At 40.6% G+C, this 24,174-nt stretch overlaps 2 protein-coding genes across 16 annotated transcripts in view; both read left to right on the forward strand.

Moving 5' to 3' along the window:
- Nucleotides 1-12,423, forward strand: part of mbnl1 (muscleblind-like splicing regulator 1) — a 30,941-nt gene extending 18,518 nt beyond the window's left edge. For 2 of the 15 annotated variants that reach the window (XM_046052333.1, XM_046052336.1), the window contains exons 4-11: nucleotides 3,132-3,371; nucleotides 4,399-4,452; nucleotides 5,618-5,771; nucleotides 6,694-6,729; nucleotides 7,551-7,642; nucleotides 7,986-8,030; nucleotides 8,707-8,778; nucleotides 8,974-12,423. In XM_046052333.1, coding sequence (XP_045908289.1) covers nucleotides 3,132-3,371; nucleotides 4,399-4,452; nucleotides 5,618-5,771; nucleotides 6,694-6,729; nucleotides 7,551-7,642; nucleotides 7,986-8,030; nucleotides 8,707-8,763 — 678 coding nt within the window. In that variant the 3' untranslated portion in view covers nucleotides 8,764-8,778; nucleotides 8,974-12,423. Of the gene's footprint in view, nucleotides 1-1,013; nucleotides 1,234-1,404; nucleotides 1,624-3,131; nucleotides 3,372-4,398; nucleotides 4,453-5,617; nucleotides 5,772-6,693; nucleotides 6,730-7,550; nucleotides 7,643-7,985; nucleotides 8,031-8,706; nucleotides 8,779-8,973 lie in introns of those variants that run through there. The other 13 variants (XM_046052335.1, XM_046052340.1, XM_046052337.1 and 10 more) reach the window with 10 other exon arrangements.
- A 7,416-nt stretch (nucleotides 12,424-19,839) lies between these two features.
- On the forward strand, nucleotides 19,840-21,959 carry LOC123972725 (ras-related protein Rap-2b-like). Its single transcript, XM_046052362.1, has one exon. It carries the CDS (start codon nucleotides 20,203-20,205, stop codon nucleotides 20,749-20,751), a length of 549 nt encoding a protein of 182 aa, XP_045908318.1. The 5' UTR covers nucleotides 19,840-20,202; the 3' UTR covers nucleotides 20,752-21,959.
- The last annotated feature ends 2,215 nt before the right edge of the window (nucleotides 21,960-24,174 follow it).

The following is a 24,174-nucleotide window of genomic DNA, read 5'->3' on the forward strand; positions in this document are numbered from 1 at the left end:
ACACACACACACATACACACATACACATTGCCCTGCTGGAACTGACAGAAATAGCAAGTTGTTAACAATTAGTGCTAGACTCAGCCCAGACCTAATGTTAATTTGAGTGTCTGACATTGAGCCAGATACAAGGTAGCATGCTTTTATTGGGAGTATAATCCCACTCTTTGAGATGATGTTCTCTTCTGCCATATTCACACAGGACTGTGTGATTTGTTAATGCTCAAAATACTATTTTAATTAGTCTGCATGACATAGACCTTGGAGTGCCAGTACAGCCATGCTAGCAGCCCTGTGAGGCACAATATTGCTTTGAGCTAAATGCTAATTTCAGCATGGCAACATCATAATCACAAAGGTAACATGCGGATGTTTAGCAAGTATCTCTACATGCTCACCATCTTAGTTAAGCATGTTAGCGTGCTAACATTTGCTAATGAGCACTAAACACAAAGTATAGCTGAAGCTAATGAGAATGTCATGAGTTTTTCCAGGTATTTCATATGTCGAGTACTAGATGAAAAGGTTCAATAAAAATAAAAATGTAATAGCACTCTGTTCAATAGACATCAACTCTGCGTCAAATCTGTGGTGGTGGCAGAGGAAAAGTCAGGTCATAAAAGTCATTGTCTTAGAACCATGGGTGTTTGTACAAAATGTTATACCAATCCATATTATAGTTGTTGAGACATTTCAGGCTGGACCAAAGTGTTGGATCCACCGACAGACCAACATTACCATTCACAAAATCATGCCACTAGCATGGCGTTAAACAGTAAAAACCTGCTAAATGTTTGACAGATTGCAGGTAAACTTCACCAACTCACAAACAACACCAGCCAATGAAGTTCGGTGTTCAAGATACTCGCACAAAACCTTTACCCTGGTTGTTTCAACATATAGAATACTTATCCATAAATAGTATGGATACCATATTTCCTATGTGAATGTGGTCCAGCTTACAGTATGTATTATTCTGACTGTTACCATTTTGTCACTTTTCCATAACTCCTTCAGGGCCGTTGTTCCAGGGAGAACTGCAAGTACCTGCACCCTCCTCCCCACCTAAAGACCCAGCTTGAGATCAATGGCAGGAACAACCTGATCCAGCAGAAGAACATGGCCATGCTGGCCCAGCAGATGCAGCTCGCCAATGCTATGATGCCTGGCACCCAGCTACCACCTATGGTGAGGGGACACACACGTATGAACATACCACAGCTACTCCACATGGTGAGACTACATGCAAGTAAAAGCTTACACATATACAACTCCTTCTCCTTCTGCGTGGTTCTTTCAGTCTTTTGATTTGTCTTTCTATCAGTCCCTCTCTTTCTCCTGGTTTGTGTGTACATTTTATCCACAGTCATTTCATTCCTCCGCTTTTATTTTGCTCTCTTCCAGCCCATGTTCTCAATGACGCCAGGTCTGGCCACCAACGCCAGTGCAGCAGCTGCAGCTGCGGCCTTTAATCCCTACCTGAGCCCTGTGTCACCAGGCCTGATGCCACAAGAGATCATGCCCAGCACCCCCGTCCTCATGGCCTCCAGCCACACTGTCAGCCAAGTCCCCAACTCTGCGGCTGCTGCAGCCCAGAAACTGCTGAGAACGGATAGACTTGAGGTAACAGACAGACTGATGAGTAGAACTTCGTTTTCTCAAACTTGGGGTGAGGATGCACTATGTGGCATAGAATCATCCCACTCCAAAGAGTTCCAGGAAAACTCAAATTAATGATGTGTTTCTTAGTGGAGTTGAGTCGCCCATGACAATGAGTCTTAAGTGGTTTAACGAGTATAACAATAATGGCACCCTTTATTGGACTTGCATAAAGTATATAATAATAACAACAATAGCTGTAATATTCCAGTTTATGAGGTTGAGTGCATTCCAAGAGTTGCTGTGTAATTAGAAGATATTTACTTTTTTGATGAACCCACTCTCACTTAATCTGTCTCGTCTAGTTTCTAGTACAGTTCGGGCTTTCGTGCAGTGTGCTTCACAAAATGCCATTAGACAAGCACCAGTGTTTAGCCTGAACTTGTTGAATATTTATTTGAGTGGGAAGAGCAGTAACGATTCCCATAATAATAATAATAATAATCTCCAGTACAGCAAACACCAGTACAGCAAAGGAATATGTTCTGTAACCCCTGCTCAAAGCATAACATTTGTTGTAGCAGCATTGTATTCCCATGGCTATCGAGGCTACTGTCAGCAGAGAAATGTCTTCCTCCTCTGCCCTGGCTGATGATGTGATTGTTACAGTATTGAGTCTAGAAAGAAGCGTTTTCTTTCTGATTCTGAGAGAAGTCCACCAAAATTAATCGTTGTTGTTGCTGCACTGGAAATATCTAAAATAGCTCAATATCCCCTTTCCTTGTAGCATCTTTTTTTTGTCCACAAACAAAATAATCAGACAGTAGACTCAGAAATGCAAGGTACATCATCAAAAAGCAATTTTGTGTTTTTGGAAAAGTTATAGAATGTTTTTTCTCCTTAAAAAATCTAAAAAGTTAAGTACAACTGTTAACTTTATTGTCTGAGGAAAACACATTTATCTGAGTTCAACCACGCACTGCTAACACACACAGGGCAAGAAAAGCAGTGTAGATACCAGATATGTAATACCCATACCTCAAATTTAGGAGAAGGTGCTGCCCTCTGGTGTCTCACATACAGACTTTTCAAAATGTTCAGACTCACGCACCAACAAACACATTTCTTTATAATGAAAAACTCATAAGACTCTAGGTTTATTTTGTTAAAGTGCAAACGCTTCAACATAGTCTGAACCTTCCTCAGTGTACCATTTATTCAGGAACTCCATATGTAACAGTAATAGTTAAACAGGAAGTACACTGCATAGGAAGGCCTTTTTTACACAGCAAGAGGAATACAGTCTTGCCAAGCATTTTAATCAATTTATTGGACTGCAGGTCTCATACATTTTTTAAGTTTAATGTGCATTTGTAACTATACATCCTCTATAATGACAAAGTAAAGGCTTGGTGAATCATACTGGATATATTCTACATGAAGACACAAATACACAAAACAGTGGATATGTTCTATACTGAACTTGTTGTGCATGTCTTTTCATTATTTCTCTCCTCTCATGTTGTTTCCAGGTGTGTAGGGAATATCAGAGGGGCAACTGCTCTCGGGGGGAGAACGACTGTCGCTTCGCCCACCCCGCAGACAGCACCATGATCGACACCAACGACAACACCGTCACCGTGTGCATGGACTACATCAAGGGCCGGTGCTCCCGGGAAAAGTGCAAGTACTTCCACCCGCCGGCCCATCTGCAGGCCAAAATTAAGGCTGCCCAGCACCAGGTGAACCAGGCCACAGCCGCCGCGGCCATGGTGAGCAGTCTGTACAAGCGTGGTCACTCTCATTCACACCCACACAGCAGGCTTAGGAGCAACTTTGAGGAAGTTCTTACATTTCAGGGCTATAAATTCAATGTCTCACCCTCCTGGTTGGTATTACGTAGCTTTTTAAGTTCAGCTTTCTGCCAGGTCAAAATTTAAAGGTCTGCAAGTTGGTTTGGGTAAAATCTGCTTTAAATGGGATGACATGAAGAAGGATCAGACAATGGTACATTGCTCTCAATGAGTGCATTTAGCTTTTTGTCTTCCTAATCTGAAAAAAAACCAAAACCTTACTGTCTTCCTTGTTCCTTGTTCATGTCATCTCAGACCACAAGCTGAGAGTCAGTTCCTCTGTTTCTGTCTCTCTCTCTGTTGGCCTGGTCTTATTTGTGACACCATTGTTTCTGTGCTTCCTTTCTATTACTTCTCTTCCTCTTGACATTATTAAAAATTATTCATTGTGCATTCAGCCCTGTCTCACAGTGACAGCACCTTTGAATAATAGTACAGCCACAGATCAGTCTGTTGATCACAGTGTTTTCTACATGCTCTTATCGACGTAGCGTGGCAGAGAGCTTGGGGTGAATCATTGTAATGTGACACCGACTATGATGTGCACAGTCAAACAGAAACCTGTGAATTGTGCTTTCATGTAATTTTCTGTCCAATAAGATTACCGAGACCCACTCAAAGTAATGATTGAATAATATTCTCATCGCTATATTCATCCATCTTTGTGTGACAATAACTAATGTAGATTGGTAGTTACCATTGATTATTGATGATCATTTAACTGTTGAGCAGTAGAGCTAGTGTCCACACTGTGCATGCCTTAGTCCTGTTATCCCCTTGTATATTGCATTCCAATGATTTGTTTTTTTATTTGTTTTTGTTTTTTCTCACCTATACCCAAACTGCACTGCTGCCCCCATGATGCACCTCTGCTTGCTGGTTTATGTTAATGCGCTTGAACCCCATTGGCCCATTGCCATCATGTGCTCGCTGCCTGCTAATTAAGACTCAGTCGGCTGTCAAATCACTGAAGCGACCCCTCGACGCAACCTTTGACCTGGTACTATGACCTTTCACCTTTTAGCTTGGCATGTGGCTTTGTTGTAGAGCAGTGTTTTAACCAAAGATACCTAGCTATTTTTGTTGTCGTTGTCTAAGTGCAATGTCTGTTTTTTCTTCTTGTTGATCTGTCATTATTGCCTGTGATAAAATGATTGTGGCTTCTTTGGGGTTTATGTTGCATCCAGCACCAAACCAAACTAATTCAAATGTGGAATTTGTAACAAGGAGCCACAATCAATTCATCACCTATAGTCTATTTAACAAAAGTCAGCAAGGGCTAGGGAAATAGAGCTTCTATAAGGGTGGCATGGCTTCAGTCTTACGTCCAAGTCAGTGTTCAGTGTTGTGGAGCAGCTCAATCAAATGTGTGCATGTCTGTGTTAGTAGTGCATGTCAGATGGATACGGGTGGGGCTAAGAGGAACAGCCTTTAAAACCATATAGCTCTGATCCCACCATAACAGATGATTACAGTTCAAATGATAGTTCACTCCATCATCAAATCAGAGATATTCAGACCTCAAAGATGGCCTCATGTCAAACTAAAACCCACATACAGAGTGTTTTGTGGTGTAAATATTGACACCTGGGAAAAATGCTTTTTAATATCTGACTCGTGTCCCTTGGCGTGAGACCATTTTTGACATTTGTCTGAGAGTGAACCATCACTTAAACATGGCTTACACAGTTTATCATGGAGCTAGCAGTGCAGCCTCCCTTTCTCTGTGCTTCCTACCTGTTCAACCTCGTGTTAGCAGCCTTATTGTTTTTATAGTTAATGCTTGCTTATGTTGCATTTAGTCAGCCCTAGGAGTACAAACTTAATAATCCAAGTAAGCTTCCTGATGAAATAATGAATATATGAATGCTTGTTAGCCAGTAGCTCCAGTAGGCACCATGCTCCTGCTTGTGTAGTACTTGTGTCAGATTGCTGCTTGCTTGCTACTGATGATATGATGATATTGTTGTTGTTGTTGTTGTACACACAAGGATGTTTCTGATGCTGTCTATATAATGTTTTCTAACATATGTACCTTTTTTTGTTTTCTTTTTGCCTCTTTCCAACACACCCTCTCTCTCTCTGTCCACGCACATTTCTCTCTCTCTTTCTACCTCTGTTTTTTGTTTTCTTTTTCACTGACCTCCTTCCGTCTGGCTGGGCAGGGCATCGCCCCTAATGTCATGGCTCCCCTGCCCAAGCGGGCAGCCCTGGAGAAAGCCAACGGGGCCTCTGCCATGTTTAACACCAGCATGCTCCAGTACCAACAGGCCCTGGCCAGCATGCAGTTTCAGCAGCAGGCTGCTTTCCTCCCATCAGGTATGGCTCCCAAAGAAACCACCACGTCAGTGCTCTGACCACGCAGAGGATGCCTGGATCAGTCTAACCTGGCTCCTGCAATGCTGGGGTTGGGAAAAGTGGTAGATTGCAGTACAGAGCAGTTTGGTTGTGGTCAACATTTTTTTGGTCATATGATAGAGGGAACTTCCAAAGACAATCAAACATAAAAGCTCTAGATTTCATTCTAGGCTAGTGAAGGTTGAACATTTGTCAGAGTGCAGTTGAGAGGCTAAAAATTTGTGCTTTATGCTTTGTATGGCATTGCATGGCCACTGGGTGTTAAGAATGGGTTAGTCTTTATGCCTACTAATTGCCTTAATATAAAGCCACATCGCTACCTGCTCCTACTAGTACATGCAGGGTGAATGAGGAAGACCTGGATGTTTGTAAGAGAGAGGACAGAACTTGTTCACCAGTTTATTAAAGTGTCCACGGTGTGATCACTCAAGATGATGAGATACCATTGCTGGGGCTTTGGCTTGGGCTGGGATGAACAGGGCCGATGGGTTGGTTAATGGTATCTTCCGCCTCAGTTTGGCAATAAGCAGCAGGCTTCAGAGTGTGGCTTCTGCTGTTCTTCTCACTTCTGTCTAGAATGTGTAAATAATGTTTAATTCTTGATAGTTACAATCATAACCGCGCTATTGCTCTTGTTGTATTACACATTCAGATGCATTGCACTTCAGACAAAAGTTTAGATTCACACTCAGATTTGATTAACAGATTGCCTTATGATGAGTTCATCATTTCGCCTTTTCCATTCACTGATGACTGTGTCCAATAGATATTAACCTTTTTTTCCCACCTTATCTCTCCCCTCACTCTAACGAACCTTGTGATGGGCTGTTTTGATTTCTCTTCCCTGTCCAATCCACTTCCTGTTGCACTGCATGATGGGCAGGCTCAATATTGTGCATGACACCTGCAGCCAGCGTTGGTAGGTTCCAGCTTTCCTTCTTCAGTTATCTGTAACCTCCTGTCTGTGACTCACACGTCATCAAAATCAAACCATCTACGTAAATTTACTGTAGTTACAGTAACTCTGTGATTTTTACATGAGATTTTGCTGACCTGAGGGCCACTGTTGTGGTTGCGTGAAGATACTTTTTGTGATTTGAAGCATAAGCAGTAGCACACACAAGGGGAGACAAATATTGTGATAGTAAAATGTTTATTACCTGTTTGACAGCAGTTATTGTTCATAATATAAATTTAAATGACCTTTATTTTGTTAATTTCACTGTGTACACCTATTGTATTTGCTTGACCGCTCTCGATCTAAACGTGGCTTTTGGCTGGTCTAACCTGACACCTCTTGAAACCATTTTAAAAACATTAAAAAACTGAGGGAGTTCAATTATAACACCCCCCCTTTTCTCCTCTGCCTTAATGACTCTATTCTTAAGACTTATGTGGCGACAGTTTTGCTGTGTTATTTCTTTGTAGCTATTTTTAACTCTCATGTATCATTATTAGTTCTCATCTAGTGTTTACCAAGAAAGTACGACATTGATCATGTCGTTGTTACTAATAATACAGACAAATGTGGAAGCAAGTCGCTGCCACAGCTACACTGTGTCACATCAAGTTTTCAAATCACAAGACCTCTTATTGGTGTTGGCAGAGGGACGAAAGGGAACCAGTTAAATCGAATCCCTCCCTGACTCCCTCTGTCTTCTTCGCTCATTTGCCTGGTGTGTATGTGGCTACACTGCTCCTCTGTGTATTTTTGCTTACATGATTTTCCCTCCAACAAAGTTCCCATGATGCACGGTGGTAATCCAGCCACTGTGTCTGCAGCCACCACATCTGCCACAAGCGTTCCCTTCGCAACTGCCTCCACCAATCAGGTTTGCACCTTTACCGCCTTAGTCTCTCTCTCTCTGTCTCTCACTCTCTCTCTCTCCATCACCTCTGTCTTTCAATGCACCTGGACGATGTGGGGTGCTTGTATCCTACAGCAAGGGGTGGGTTGGGTAAAAGGCGGTACTCCCTCTTGTTGGCCTACACAAGAGTCCAACATGTGTACGCATATCATACTGTGACAAGTTTTAATACATTTATATCCATTTCAACTATAATCACAATATTCATTTCTTAGATTAACTATCTGTCTTTCTTGAAAAGCATACTGTATTGTATATAATGTTTGTCCTCATTGTAACCTCGATTTTTGTCCTTTCCCATTTTGAGGACTCTTCCTTATCAAAGTTGACTACCAACGAATACATGCAATTGGTATGTATGAGGTAGTGTTTTTTTACCACATTTTTGAGAGCCATTCGCACCGCTTGTGCAACAGTTCGCTATCTGTGCCCTTTGGGGCTTTGCTTTTTTTTCTTTTTATTCACTGCTGCTTCAAGCACGTAAAGCAAAGTTTTACAATGTTCATCGTGTTTAAAAGCTGGACATACTCATTATTAAAGTCAGAAAAGCTCTAAAACTACTCTGCAAGATTTCCAACATTTTGATTTCAGTTCTGTTGAAGGCATTATGTAAGCAGTTAGCTACATTGCAAGTGTAGTCTTATGAAAGTGTAGGTTAACGCATCATGTTACAAGTGTTAATCGAGGACTAGTTTTGCATTTTATCGATGTGTGCAGGTCAACAACATGGAGGACTTAGGTTTGCATGGGGGAGCCACCTTACTGACAGCCCCCCATTTCTCCCTTCCCTTCCCTTCCCTTCCATCCTCTTGCCCTCCCTGCTGTGCAGAACTGTCTGTTGTAGCCAAATAGCTTTTTTTTTAAATATTGTCATCTTCGTCCTTTTCCAGTAATTAACTCATCTTAATGTGAGAGGGTGTGGTTAAAACTGGTTAAAATGTGTTTATCTGTGTTTGTTTGTCACCCAACGTCCCCTTTTGAGTGTTTTTGATTTGGGATGCTGATCTCTGTCTGTTTTTTACCCCCAGATTCCAATAATATCTGCAGATCATCTGAGTAGTCACAAGTACTTGACTCAAATGTAGTTCCTCTCAAGAACAGTGAGTTCCTATTTCAATCCTCACATACTTTCTATTCATTACAAAGTTTGTTTGTGTTGTGTCGAATAATTTTAGCTCTGGTTTGAGATTTACTTGATTTTGTGCGCACAAAGAGAACAACGTGTGTCTCTTTCAGTAGCAAAATTTACAGACTATTAATGCATTTTTTATAGTGAAATCCATCATGTCTTGCAGATCAAATGAATGTGTGCTGGCACCGTCCAAGCCAAAAGAGTTCAGCCTTTATGTACATAACCTTCAGAATGTCAAGAAATGGGACAAGGAGGGTCTACCATCTCTTAGCCGGTCCACAACGCTGGTCTCATCACACATTAAGGGTGCAACACATGATCTGTGCCATCTTCCCACAATGTCAAGAAAAAATTTGTTGTCAAATGCAATGTCCAGCAGAAAGAAGAGGATTTCTTGGTGCCGGGGTCAGTGCGTCTCTCCCTCTGTGGGAATCGTTCACAGTATTCTGTGTCTGACTAAATCATAGCACTCAATCTTTTCCAACTATATTATCATTACTGCACGCACCGAAGGTCAAGAGCGTGATTGCATAAAGCAACATCCAGTCTGGTACGTTAGTAGACCAAGATTTTTCTTTCCTTTTTTATTTGTTCTGCTTTATTATTTTTTATTAATAGCCATATTTCATAGTTTACGAGTAAAATGCAAACATGCACCTTAAATTTGAATTGAAATCTGAAAGGCACAATGATTCTAACAGGAATTTTATTCGCCAAAAGAATTACGCATGTACAGTATTGTGTTTTTACGGCTACTAGTGAAACTAGATGTTGAAATGATGGTCTTGGACAAATGAATGTTCTGGGTAAACCAACATACCTGTGTACCTTGAAAGCACAGCCAGGCTAGCTTTTCTCACCTTGTCATGTGCCATCAAGGCCATACAGCTAAGTGTTATCTCAGCAGTGTTATTTGTTTACCGAAGGTAAAAGTTTTGTATGGCTCTTTTTGTATTGTTTAGTTTTCAGAATCTCCTTTACAAGTGTTTTTTTAAACTTTTGTTTTCTCTAATTAATCAGTTTTAGAAGTGGTGTTCTCGCCATTTTTTTTTTTTATTTTGTTGTTTTTTCTTCTAAAATCAAAAATTGAGGGTTTTTCTAAAGTTTGTCATACCTATTTTCATAGACTTGTGTTGTTATTATTGGTTGGGATTAAGTTGTTGCTCAAGTCCATTGACTCCAAAGCCTGGTGAAGTTGAGGGTCTAACTTCAATTGACATTGTGTTACTTTGTTCTCCCGCCTTTAAAGAGGAGTGACTCTAAAACTGTGTCTCCAAGAAGCACTGTTCAGCCATGTGTTGATGGGAATTTAAAACAACAGACCTGAAGGTCTATAGGTCATTTAAACCGCATGTGCACTTGAATGATTGTTTGTCTGGTCACCCTGTTTTAATTTCACAACCCATAAACTTGAACTTGAACTTTTGGGGAAATTCAACATCTTTATGTGTTTGTGTTTCCAAGCAAAACATGAAGGTTCTCATTAATTTGTAGATCTGACAACAGAAACCAAAGCACAGTTTGTCTCTCATATTCACAAAGGGTTACAGAGGCATCTCTCCAGAGGCTTAAACAATTAAGGAAATATGTTTTTCATCTTTTGATTCATCTCTTAGTTTTATGATCACTTCCCTTTTCTGTTTTCACAGAGATGTGTAGTGTGTCTTTACCGATTGTATTGTACCTAACAAAGCCTTAGATTACAATTAATGGGTCTCAGCCCAATCAAATGTACTTTCAATCACCATGCAGGTAAAGAACACCAATGATGTTTTATAGTTATCTCACGTGCCGCTTATGATCTTTTTTTGTTCTGTCTATGTAGAAGTAACAATTACTCTCTTAAATTTCATTGAACTTATGTGTTATGTACTACTTAAGGATTTGAATCTATTTGAGATATGTAGTTGTAGATTTTTCTTTTTTGCCTTACTATATATTACTTGACAACATTGATATAGCCGTTGTAGATTTTGAGGTAGAATGACATTCATAACTTTTTTCAACCATATAAATGATAATGTGTTGAGTCAGTTTTAAATATTCACTTCATTCATATAGCTGGATGTCTTTTTCAGTTGATGTTACATTCTCAGTTAATTTTGTTGATGAAAGACGTTTTTGATACAGGGAATGAGATCAATTAATTTGCTGCCACTGCAGCATCTCTGAGTAGACAAAAAACTAATGTTTTAACCAACTTAAATTTTCCTTGTAACATGTCAAGATCATATTGAAAACATATTGTATTGAAAAATATAGTGTCCATGTTTTAGAGTAAAAAATATTTTCTAAAAAAAAAAGAAGAAAAAAAGATATGTACTTTTGTTTGAATATTTCTTAAGTTTGCCCTGAATGTCAGGCCAAAACGAGCAGTGAGATTGACGGGTTTTTGGATGTGAGATTAGGAGTGAGAAAGCAAAGACTTTTCCGGACTGGAGAAGTCAGAAATGCTGCAGATGATGAGTTCTAACCTAAGGGACGAAGGTTGACTTTTTGCACTTCTGTATATAGTCAAATGAACAGAGAAAAAAAATGTGTATCATATTGAGATATTATTTTGAATAAAAAAAGATCTATAATTATAAGGAATTTTGCTAGATTAATTTAAATTCTTAAATTAGAAGACCAGCTAAAAAAATTGCTTGCAAAGAAGGGCACTAGTTTCTTGGCCAATGCATTCAGAGAAAGCTATGCGCTTTTTGTGTTATTTTATCAATGGCTAGTATTGCCAGGGAATGTTTTAGGGGAACAGATATCCCCATGTCATGCTAACTCCACCCCTCCTGTAGGATGGCATATCCGATGATGTCCATATATCATTTGTTGGATTTGGTCATGCAGTATTGCTGCTCCCATGGTACAGTTGATACATACAACTATCAAAATTTGTATTCTATTATAGTTTGATTTGACTGCATGTAAAAGTACAAACATACAAACTGCGTAGATATGTAAAGAAAGATAACACATTCAGATTACAGAATATACAATAATATGTTTGTTTGTTTTTTCAAATTATACATACAGTAGATAAAATCCACAGTGGGGAGAAATAATACTTCAAAAACAAGTCATCTTACTCTTGTGTGATAAAATATTTTCCAAGCAAACATGTTATTTAAAGATAAAATATTAGCACTCATCCACCCCAGATACTTTCTCATAGCCATATACTTACAGTGGACACTGACTCACAGGAAGTTGTTCCTGCTATCAAACTGTGCACTCAGCAGGTGAAGGCTCACCACACCAAATACGTATTTGGCAAATTAGTCTTTGAAATGAATGTAACAGTCACCGGTCAACATGCTTCTGACTCGAGGCTGATGTATAGTCGCTACAGAACCAAAGCTCCATTTTCTCGAAGCCAGATGTTCGGTCTCCTGGCTAGAACCAAGGTTTCTCTTCCCTGCTGAGGGCATATGTACGCTTTGACTGCTTTCTACTTGTAAGTGCAACCACCAATTATGTATTTGCTAACAGTTGCCACAATAATTGTACTATATTGTCTTCAGATTTGTTTATGCACATTTTATTGTTGCCATAATTGACTCTTGCTGTATGGATGAAAAAAATCTGAATAAAACAAATATTTGATTTGCTCATGCAACACTTGTGGTCACCGCCTCTGTGTGTGCTGAATGTGTGACTCAGCTTAACACATAGGACATTTCAGTGTTAAAGTCCAGATATTCAGAGCAGTGTATTTGAAATTCAACTTAATATTTATTAACATAAACATCCTGCTGCTGAAAAACGTACCTACTAACTGTTATACCTTGCAGGTTAACATGTAAGTGCTTATTTCCCGTTAAGTTTAGGCCCAATTCATATGTGAGGGGGACAATCTAGGGCAGTGAAGTCGATACTGTTTCTGAACTTCAACCTCATTAACAATTATCGTCACCTTGAGGGTACAGTGTCACCAAGACTGGAGCAGCTCCGCAGAGACCCTTTCATGACGGATGTGCAAGGTTAAACTGAATGTGCTCAGGGAAATTTTTATTAGATTGTGTGCATTATCTGGGTCAGAACTGATCATAAAAAAGTTAGATGAAGTCCATGTGAAGTCACAACACGCCTCCCGTTATACTGCATATGTTGTTACTTTCAGCTTCAGAGTTGATACAGTTTTCAGGACTTATTAATCAAATGTGGAATTTACAAGTGAGGTGAGGCAGGCAGTCCAAAATAAGGCAACATTAAGCCAGATACATGCGTGATAATCCAAAATCCATAGAATCAATCCAACAGGCAGATACTGGAAAACACAGGAAACAGGGCTGAAGGCAAAACACAAACTGAGGAGTAGAATGAATTTGCACAGAGTGAGGTGAACAGACCAATTAAGTACCCTAATGAGGAGGAGATAACAAGACACAGGTGAAATTAATCAGACAATGAGGGCGCACACATACAGAAAGCTAAACAAGGCAATGACCCCAGGGACAGAGCAGCTTCAAAATAAAACAGGAAACGTAAAGATGTTACAGTCAGCAATTGACACTAAGCACAAGGAGTTTGGACCCAGATGCAGACACAGAAACTGAACAGGTACGAATTGTGAGGTGTTTATTTACAAAAAGGTAAACCTGGTGAGACTGCTTTAAAGTGTGACAACTAGAACACAGTAATCCGTAGTGTAAACTGGTGAATAGTCTATAAATCCAACTGACAGTGTTAATACAAAAATGACAATGAACAAAAGGTAATAATATGGAAGGCAGGGGACAAAAGACATGAGATGAAACACTGGGTTGTACGCCATGCACACTGGTAAGACAGTGGTGAGCAGAATCACACACAGGAGAAAGCACTAGACAATCAGTGAGATACATACACAGGAAGTAAAACATCACAAGATGCTCTAGGGACGGAAAAACCTACAAATAAAACCGGAAACACTGAAAACATAAAAACACAACCAACCCAGAACCATGACACAACACAAACACCAACATCCCAGAACTGTGACACATGTAATATTTTGACAGTGGTCGAAGACGTTTTCAGATATTTTAAAGAAGTAAAGGTGTCAATACCACACTGTGAAAATACTACACGTAAAAGCCCTGCATTCAAAACCTTACTTAAGTATAAGTATTTAAGTATTATCAGCAAAATGTGCTCAACTTGCAGTGAAATGGTCCTTTTCAGTGTTTTACTATTATATGATGTTTATGAATTAACACTGCTTCTGCATTGATATGTATCTTGAATTTTATTGCAGCAGATGTTTAAGGCTGTGCTAATTCTATTTTATATACCATTGGGTAGTTTAATCTACAGCAATGCATCGCATTCTATAAGATCACCATGTATTTGAAGCGTTGCGGTCCTGTGAGAACCACGTATCTCTAACAACTTTTCATGAGCTCAGCCAAACAGCCCTCTTTTCAGCTTTGCGACGATGCATTTTCCAGCTAATCCAAGAGGGGGTTAAAGGGGCCATGTGTAGTTTTCTGTGGCCTCTAGCGAAGATCCTGTGTACCTGAGTATTGGTAAAACGACAATAAATCTAAATAGAACGTTGCGAAGGAAACAGTGCCAAATCCGTGCTAACGTTCGCTAGGGTGACCATATTTTGGTTTTTAGAAAAGAGGACATTGGGGGCAGGAGGCAGACAGACATCCACAGTGGGTGGAAGGTTGGGGCTGGGGGGATTCAAGTAAGTGGTAGCACCATGGCACCATGTGTATGTGGGGAGGGTTGGTGGGGGTAACCAAACAACTATTGCTATGGCCAAAGTGACCCAAATCCGATCTATTTGCTCATATGTGACACATGGAAGTCACATGGAATCTTATCTTTTCCAGTTCAGAATTGGGCCACTTTCATATGTGGTCCAAATCCGATACAGATCGGATCTTTTTGCAACCTGAGACTGGACACTCAGATCGGAATTGACGCGACTCACTCTAGAGCAGCTGTTCTGCTGTAGATGGAGCCGCGGTGAATGAAAAAGCTCCACTAAAGCCATAATTAAATATGTGGCTCTCCTTCTTGTGTACCTTGCTATTATCTGCTCACAAATTTCCTTTCTCACACCTGAAATCCACCAAGCTCTCTTCTGAGTTAGGGCTATGCTGCTTGTGTCCATGCAGACACAGTGGAGAGAGAGAGAGAGCTAGATAGAGAGGAAGTGAGTTGTGGGGCAGATGTGTTGTACAGCGACAGAAACCGTAATGAAAAGAACACAAACTTATGAACACTTGTCATAATTCAGGAGAAATGTGACCCGTCAGAGGACAATGAAAAACGGGAGTCTCCCGTGAAAATTGGGAGCGTTAGGCACTAACCGGAGCTAACCTCTGTGGCTCTGTTTACTTCTGTACAACAGCGTGCTGCTGCGTGTGAGTTTGTGTTATTCTTCTGCGCATGTGGGTCACTTTCAGGCCGCGGACAGTTCACACTGGAGTCTGATGTGGACCACATTTAAGCAATAATGTGAAGTGTCAAACAAAAAAATCAGATCCGGGGACAAAAAATCGGAATTGAGCATTAAGGCCTGCCGTGTGAACCTAGCCTATGTTATTGATTAAAGGGCCTACATGTGGGCTTCAAGATTGTCAGCACCTTTTTTTTAAACACTGACAAGTGTTGCAGGTCATGCATTCTGCTTCACACGGACACACATACACAATTTATATTATTAACCATAATTTTAGTAAAACAGAACAAGGGGTGAAGAGAGGCGGCTAGAAGGAGCACATATTCGCACAATGGTATCCTGGCTCTGGCTAAATCTACATCTGTAACTGCAGAGACTCTATCTGAGGAGTAGAGCAGAGCGGGAGTAACCCGCGGGAGTAACCCGCTCTACCTCCTGAGCCACAAGGGGCGGCTGTGGCTCAGGAGAGCGGGTTGCCCGTTAATCGGAAGGTCGGCGGTTCAATCCCCGGCTCCTCCAGGCTGCATGTAGAAGTATCCTTGGGCAAGATACTGAACCCCGAATTGCCCCTGTTGGCTGTTCCGCCAGTGTGTGAATGTTAGTTAAAGTGTGTGAATGGTGAATACAGATGTAGTGTAAAAGCGCTTTGAGTGGTTTGACTAGAAAGACGCTATACAAATACGGAGCATTTGTAAATGAGTGTATTAGTACAATACTGTAACAATAAATTATTTTTTATTTTTTTATTATACTTTATTTGCCCTCTGCCTATATTAGGCCTATTTGCAACATTTCAACAGCTTCTTCAACAATTCAATTGATCTACAAATAAAAACTGTGTTCTGTTTTGTTAAGGTTTCATTAGGGCTAATGTTCGTGTCTTTATTTCAGATAATTGTATCCTGTATAGCTTACCACTAGTATAATATTAATTCCAGCAGTTTCATTATGGTATGTTGTTTTCATTCATTAAATCCTTGTGCAAAAAAATTATATACATAGTCTGTAATTTGTTTATGCTGAGTGCTAACTTGTCAATAATTATAACCATTCATGCAGAAGGAGTTCAAATTGTTTTTAATGTCCCGCCCCATCCAGGCTGTAATTGGTTGGTTCACAAAAGCAACATTGATGAGCATCTTTATGCACAGGCTTGGATATAAAAGCACCTCATCTTCTTGTCCCTACTCTGTCTGAGCACAGGCAGCATGTGCCACTGTTGACAAGCAAGCTGCTGCTCTGTCTCTTGGCTGTTGCTGTGGTGCTGAGGGTATTGATTGAGATACATTTTGACCAATGTTTGCATGAAGGATGTGTAGGCTCACATGAGCAACCAATGGTGGCATGCGAGAAGGCTAAACCTAAAGAGAAAGGTCAATGTAAAATGCACACAATGAATGCCCACTGTAGAAAGCAAAAGCCGCATCCCGGCATTTTGGGCAATTTAGAAATCCCGGCCGATCACAATTTTTAGCCACCAAAAAGAGGATGTCCAGGAAAATGAGGATGTATGTTCACCCTTCGTCAGCTGGCTGCCCCTGCCTTGTATCTCTATAGTCTATAAACCAATCCCTCCACATTTGCTTTGTACTGTTACATCATTTCTTAGGTTAAAATCAAAACTTTGACATATTACTTGTGGTACACAGCATGATATGGATCGTGTTAGCTGGTGAAGTAATGTGGCAAGCCATAAAGTTACAAATGTAGTACTTTGCAACAGATAATGTTAGCAACTGCTCGGCGTTTGCCGAGCAAGCTAACATTATCTAACTTGAGGCAGCTAAGCAAATAAAAACTGCTAACAAAATAATATGTTTTACATGCTTTGCAGTTTACCTGTCCAATAGGATGAATGACAACTCTGGGTTGGTTTTTATATCCAAAAATATCCCTTTATATCCAAAACAAAGCGGTCTCTCATGACTCAAACGCATTTCAGAAAATGGCCGTGTTTTCACCTGAGGTTGATCTGATTCTTGTTTGGCCAAAAGGCTTCAGCACATACAACTTTTTGTTGTTTTTTTATCCTTACGTGGAGTTTGTGTTGGAGCTGTGTGTACAGTTTAGGATCAGTGGGCAAGAGGCTCGGGAGCGCGCCTGCAGAAATTCACATAGGACTCAGAATAGTGGCTATTCCAAGGACAGAGAAAGCAGGTGTGTGGTTCATTTTTATGTGAGGTTACTAGGTGGTTACTGGGTGGTGATGGCGCAGTGTATAATATGCATGTCTTCAACTTCCCACTGTGACATCCACCAATGTGTCCCTGAGCAAGATACTTGCGAGACTGGCGTGCGAATTCTGACATAAAATAGCAATTGTAAGTTGCTTTGGACAAAAGCGTCAGCTATATGAATAATTGTAATGATTAATTGATAAGTAATTTCATTAAACTACATATAGCCTCTTTAAAGGTTCTCTGTGTAATATTTAGGAGGACAGACTATTGACAGAAATGCATTATTATAATAACTACGTTTTCAGTGTGTTTTTATTACCTTACAATGAGCCATTTCTATCTACATACACTGCGGGTCCTCTTACATGGACATCACCATGTTGCACCGCCATGTTTCTACAGAAGACCTACAGAGCGTGCCTTGTCACTACGCTAAATACATACCGAGTAGAAGAAGAGCAAGGAATGTTAGTATATTAGTAGTAGTAATCTCCTGTTTTATTATAAGTAAGAAAAGAAGAGAAATTTGGACAAATGGAGGCCCACACATATAATTTAGCACAAGACCCAACAGAGCGTGTTGGCCACCGCTTCTTCTGTGTGCTTAGAAAGGGAGGGGTGAGTGGTGCGTGATGGTGCATTCATGTGGTGTTGGAATAATCAGAATCTTTTTTTCCCCGAGGGGACATTTAAAAATAATGACAAATAGGTGTCATTTACACTGGGGACGGTGGGTCCATGTCAGAATCAGAATGAATCTTTTTGAAAGCTTTTGTTAAAAATGTTCTGAAAAACAGTTTGCAACAACAAATATAGAAGAAAGAAATGCATTGTCCAAAAGCTCATTACTGCATTATATTCCATCATATTTTTATATTTTGAATTGTCACCTGCCACCTTAATTTTGTATCCCATCATATAAATAAAGCTATTTCCACCATAAATTGGTGCAGAAAATGTCTCCCGAATGCAGGAAATTAAGTGTTTAATACTCAAACAACATACAATTTCAGCATTAAATATTTATAAATATCTTCTCATCTTGTTTTCGTGACCCAAATGTGTCGTCACACCCCTAATTTCAGCCCTTATGTCTCCACCACTTTACAACACAAAGTGATGCCCCAATCAGCTAACTTTTGACATGTTGAACTTGTTGTTCTGCATGAATGGTTTTGATTATGTCAAGTTACTACTAGACATGTAGAGCATTTTCCTTGCACAATCATTTAATGAATGACAGGCAGGCAGACTATCCAAATAAAGTGTGGTCTGTAAATATATTTATATTATACTATCATTATACTTTGTATTTAATGTTATAACAGTAATTTATACTAGTTTTTCCTTCAGGTTAAGGATTTTGCTGGGGGGTTCTGGCACCTATTTTTTTTAGTTATTTTTTATATTTATGAGTGAACTAGATGTGTTTATATGCTCTGATAATGCTAATCCAACACATCTTTGTAGTAGCGTCCATGTTGATTCCACATTCTGACTTAAGAGCACATGAAAACACCTTGAAGTTGGAAGGATGACTTCACAACTCGGGAAATGAGACTATTCAAGGAGTACGTGAATGCACCGTGAGCCGCTCGTTGCAATTTCCAACACTCACCACTAGATGCCACTAAAACTAACACACTGAACCTTTAAGTAATCATATGATAATGATCACATAATTAGGGACTAAACAGTAACTACTCAGGATTATGTATAACTTTACTTGGGGTACACAAAAAATGTTTATGTAATTAGTAATTAACGAGTAGTTAGTTTTGTGCGTTCACCTGGAATTAATCAGGAACGACTCATGTTCAGTATGTTGGATTCACAGATATCCTATATTAATGAACTAATCATTACTAAATGATTCATTAATATAGGATCTGCCAGTCTGTTCTCTAGTTACTCATCATTGCCTACTCTATAGTACTCCATTAGGAATTATTAGAGAAGTATAACGATTCGTTAGTAAGTCCTTCCTCATTCATTCCACACTCTTTATAATTAACCATCACCAATTGGCTACTCTGTAAAATGTGATTACTCATTAACTAGGTTCACCAGCAGTTAGTTCCTCATTTGTTCTCTGGTAACTACTCACATTTTTGAGCCGCTATTACTTTTCAGCACTGGTAATGAAGTCATTTTATAGCGCCTTGTACATACTTTTACTCAAGTGGCCTACAGAGTACTTCCTCCAGCACTGGCCCACATAATGAAGACAAGTAAGCTGACTTACATTGAATAATAAGGTAATGAGTGGCCTCATTAGCACGAATGTATAACCATAAATACAGCGACAGCGGGCAACTCAGGAGCCTCAAGACCGTGCCTGTGTATAGAAGGCAGAGGTCATGCAGCCTTGAGCCGCAGACAGACCCGGACACCCCGCAGTATCGGTGCGGTCCTCTCACTGCTCTGACTGAGATTCCGGGTTGCGGCTCCTTTAAGAAATCGGAACTGAGCCTCGGCGTTTGACGCGCAGAGGATGTGGGCAGGAAACGCCATGCAAGAGGAGAGAAACGATCACGCTTCCCAGCACCGTTGCACAATACTGTGCGATCAAAATGTGCTTTAATTCGCCACGCTAATGTCCAGGAGCGGTCCTTCTCCTCGGATCTCTACCCCGCGGCCGTCACAGAGCAGGCTAGCAGGATTTGCCGGCGTGGGATTTGACTCCTATCCGAGCGAGAGGACAGCCTTCTCAGCCTGCTCGCTTTGAAAACATCGGGGCTGGTCAGCGGGTGGGAGAGAGAGAGCAGGCTTCGTCGCGGAAAAAAAAGGAGGTGTCTGCCTTTTTTCCCCTGAAGCCATGAGGGAGTACAAAGTGGTTGTTTTGGGGTCTGGCGGAGTCGGCAAATCCGCGCTGACGGTCCAGTTCGTGACGGGCTCCTTCATCGAGAAGTACGACCCCACGATAGAGGATTTCTACAGGAAGGAGATCGAGGTGGACTCGTCCCCGTCGGTGCTGGAGATCCTGGATACGGCGGGGACCGAGCAGTTCGCCTCCATGCGAGACCTGTACATCAAGAACGGGCAGGGCTTTATTTTGGTTTACAGCCTGGTGAACCAGCAGAGCTTCCAGGACATCAAACCGATGAGAGACCAGATCATCCGGGTGAAGAGGTACGAGAGGGTGCCCATGATCCTAGTGGGAAACAAGGTGGACCTGGAGGGAGAAAGAGAGGTGTCTTCCGGGGAAGGCAAGGCGCTGGCCCAGGAGTGGAACTGCCCGTTTATGGAAACTTCAGCCAAAAATAAAGGATCAGTCGACGAACTGTTTGCAGAAATAGTCAGACAGATGAACTATTCAACTGTCCCCAGCGGTGGCGACCAGTGTTGTTCATGTGTCCTGTTGTAAACAACAACAACAACAACATACATAAAACAGTGCATCTGGGCTGAATTTGAGCTTATAACTTGTCCTGCAGGCTTCTCGCAAAACCATTCTCTCTCTTCACACTGTTGTCTTATTGTTGCACACAAACAAAAATCGACGACAACAACAATCGATTATGTATAGTAGTCTGGAAAAGTGTTTACATGACAAAGTACTTGAATGTTTTGGGGATGTTTTTTTATAGCTTTGTATATGACACTTCTCTGGAAATGTGCCTCAATGGGAATGTCTTATTGTGAAACCTAAGAGACACTTGTTTTAATGTTTATTTTTATTTCTGTGGATTTATTTGTTGAGTTGTACTGTTGCATCTTCTGGGCTGGGTCCATCTGTCCTGGAGAGTGGAGTGGAGACCTGAAAGTGCTTAAAATTGCTCTTAAACGTATCAATCACCACTCAAGCCTTGCACAGGTTACTCATATCCGACCTCCATAATTTCTTTCCCCAAAAGGTCAAGTGTGATCCAAGAGGAACCCACCCACCCACTAAGATACTTTGAGGCTGTGGACTGTGGTGGAGTTGTGTTACGCCTACGTATTTTTCTTTTTTCCCCTCTCCAGTCTGGTGAAAGTGGATTTATCATGGAACTTGCACTTAGCTGACGGTGTCCCTCCTCAGTGTGCACAAACAAGGACCTTAGTGCATTGCTGTCGCTGCATGGGGAACGACACAACCCCATGTCAAGTGCCTTCCTAAGAAAACTCCTGTGACTGTGCCAACTGATGAGCCCTACTTCCTCTGCAGTGCGTCTTGATGGCAATCAGAACTTTTTAGTAGTTTTCGGTTTACGTTCTGGTTTCATTTGGTGTCAAAGTGAGGAGACCCTCTTCCTATTTTACTGTCAGGAAGCTAAGCTTGTAACCGACCTGCTGTTTCAGGGTCAGATTCAGGCCGTTTCTCGAGGTACTAGTCTCAACAAGAACAACAGAGTAACTTTAATTTACTAGGATTTTGGTTCAGTGAATGGCAAGCCATGTCTGTATTATCTAGAATGTTTTCCTTTTTTAATGAGACTTTTCTTGACTAAACCTAATTGTAATTCTCCCTTTGGACAAATCTTCTGCCATCCACCTGTCAGTTTAAAACTTGTAATACAAAAAGCATTTTACGTAACACTGTGTGCTGTGCTTGTGTCTGCTGATAACATAAAGTGTCTACATTTTACTTTACTTTGAATTTGATTGTCCCTGTGAACAACTTTAGAGCAGAAACAAGTAGTCGATTGATTGATTAGTCAACCGATTTTTTTATTTATTTTGATGATCAGTTAAAGTGGTCATATTATGCGCATTTTCAGGTTCAAACTCTTATTTAGGGGTTGTACTAGAAAGGTTTTACATGGTTTTTCAAAAAACACCATATTTTCTGGCATACTGCACATTGCTGTAGCTCCTCTTTTCACCCTGTGTGCTGAACTCTCCGTTTTAGCTATGGAGTAATGCGTATTACATCTATAAAATCTTTGTTGGGAGTTGCACATGCACAGTACCTAGTTAAGGACTACTAGCCAATCAGAAGCAGAGTAGGGTGGGCCCTGAAAGTTCACGGCTTTGGTTCAGCTGGACATGTTCCCCTTACCAGCTTAGCAATACAGACTGGAGCAACAGTTTCAGAGTGGTGAGTTATTAATATATGAAGGAAAAACTCCAAATGTTTTCCAGTTCCAGCTTCACTAATGTGAGGATTTGCTGCTTTTCTCTGCTTTATATCATTACTAATTGAATATATTTGGGCCCTGGGCACTTGTGATGCATATTTTATACACTAATCAGTTAATCTAAAAAATAGATTTATTGACAACTAAGTAACTGTTCCACTGTTGTGGCTTTTCCTAGTATTCAGATATCATGTGGCAATAGATGCCATTTTTGACAGTAAGGGATCAATCGTGGCTCACATGATTAAAAAATGTCTTAGTCCAGTTGTTTGGCCAGTGGGTAGGGTTTCCAGTAAGAGTGTTTAGCCAGGGAGCGCCGTTTCCCTTCTTCCCGCTGCATGTTTTCTAGGCAGTGGAGTGGAGGACAGAGAGAGCTTTTTGTGTCTGCAGCAAAGTTCAATCAGCCATACATGCTGTAGACTGGTCACTCAGCTGCTGCCTCTAACCACAGTGATTCAAGGTCACATGATCACGTTGAGTCTAAAGACCCGCGTCCACCAAAGTGTTTTTTGCCAGCTGAAAACGCCCAGCAGAGAGTGCTAGCGGGCGTTTTTGAGGCGCAGCGTTTTTTACGACTGCTTTGGTTGCTATGATACATTTGTTGCGAGCAGTTCTACCTAACTTTACTGGATGTAAAAATGTCAACACAGAATACAGTACTTGCTCTGGCCCTTGCTCTGTATAAAGGGAAGGCTGAAGCAGGTAGAAAGAGAGAACTGACTCGCCATATGTGTGTTCATGACATTTTGTGGGTGAGGAAACATCTCGGAGAGTACCACCGTTTGGTCCAAGAGCTGAGGTTCGATGAAGCCCGGTTCCAGGATAGTAACCGTTGCTATGGTGTGGTATTTGTCCCGTCCCTCCTCTACTGTGATTGGACAGCTGAGTAAAAAGTGACAGTGACGAGTGCAGCGTTTTGTTGAAAAGTTGAAAATTTTTTGATAAAAAAATGCTCTCATTGGAATGAATTGGAAAAAAGACGACGGAGTCAGAATAAAACGCTTTGGTGGACACGGGCCCTAAGGAGGATGTGCTCACACCATTCAGGTCCTATATAGAGAAAAGGTTGCTTCACTAAGTCTCCAGTAATACCTTTATTTTAATAATGACTATCTGCAGTAGCTGTAACTGTCACAATAATCTGAGATACAACTCTAAAGCACTTTGCACAGTAATTCATAACTCAATCCTTTTAATAGTGGTTACTGTAATTTACTAACAAGTATCGCTGACTTTATGGTCCTATTAAACTCCCACATGCCTGTATTTTGTTAAACCCCAAATCATTGTTTTTATTGTTTTCACTCATACACATAATATAAGGCGCTCAACTTTAAAAAAGTTAACTTTCTGAAGAGTTTAAGCTCTGACAGAAGGATTTCCATCTGCCTTTCCCCAGTTAGTTCAAATATAAACAAAGGTACTGGCTCAGATGTAAGTTGCTTTGGATAAAAGCGACTGCCAAATGAGTAAATGTAAATGTACTGGCAGTTTAAAATACATAAATAAATATGTGCGTTCTTAATGAATACTGATGAATGAATAAGTGGAACATACAGTAATAGTGACTGTAGGAACATGAATATAGGTAGGAATCACGTGTCAAACTCTAGTACTAAAGACCTAACTTTAACAATTAGGGCTCAGAAATTTGCTCATCATCAAAAACCCAGAGACAGAGTTCCCCTCACATGTGCCAGACATGACTGACACCTGTATTCATCTCA

Source organism: Micropterus dolomieu, linkage group LG06 (assembly GCF_021292245.1).
Source record: "Micropterus dolomieu isolate WLL.071019.BEF.003 ecotype Adirondacks linkage group LG06, ASM2129224v1, whole genome shotgun sequence".
In the NCBI taxonomy this organism is placed as follows: Eukaryota; Metazoa; Chordata; class Actinopteri; order Centrarchiformes; family Centrarchidae; genus Micropterus; species Micropterus dolomieu.

Bases quoted from the DNA above. Each gene is read 5' to 3' on its own strand.
- LOC123972725 (XM_046052362.1), top strand. From the start codon at position 20,203: ATGAGGGAGTACAAAGTGGTTGTTTTGGGGTCTGGCGGAGTCGGCAAA.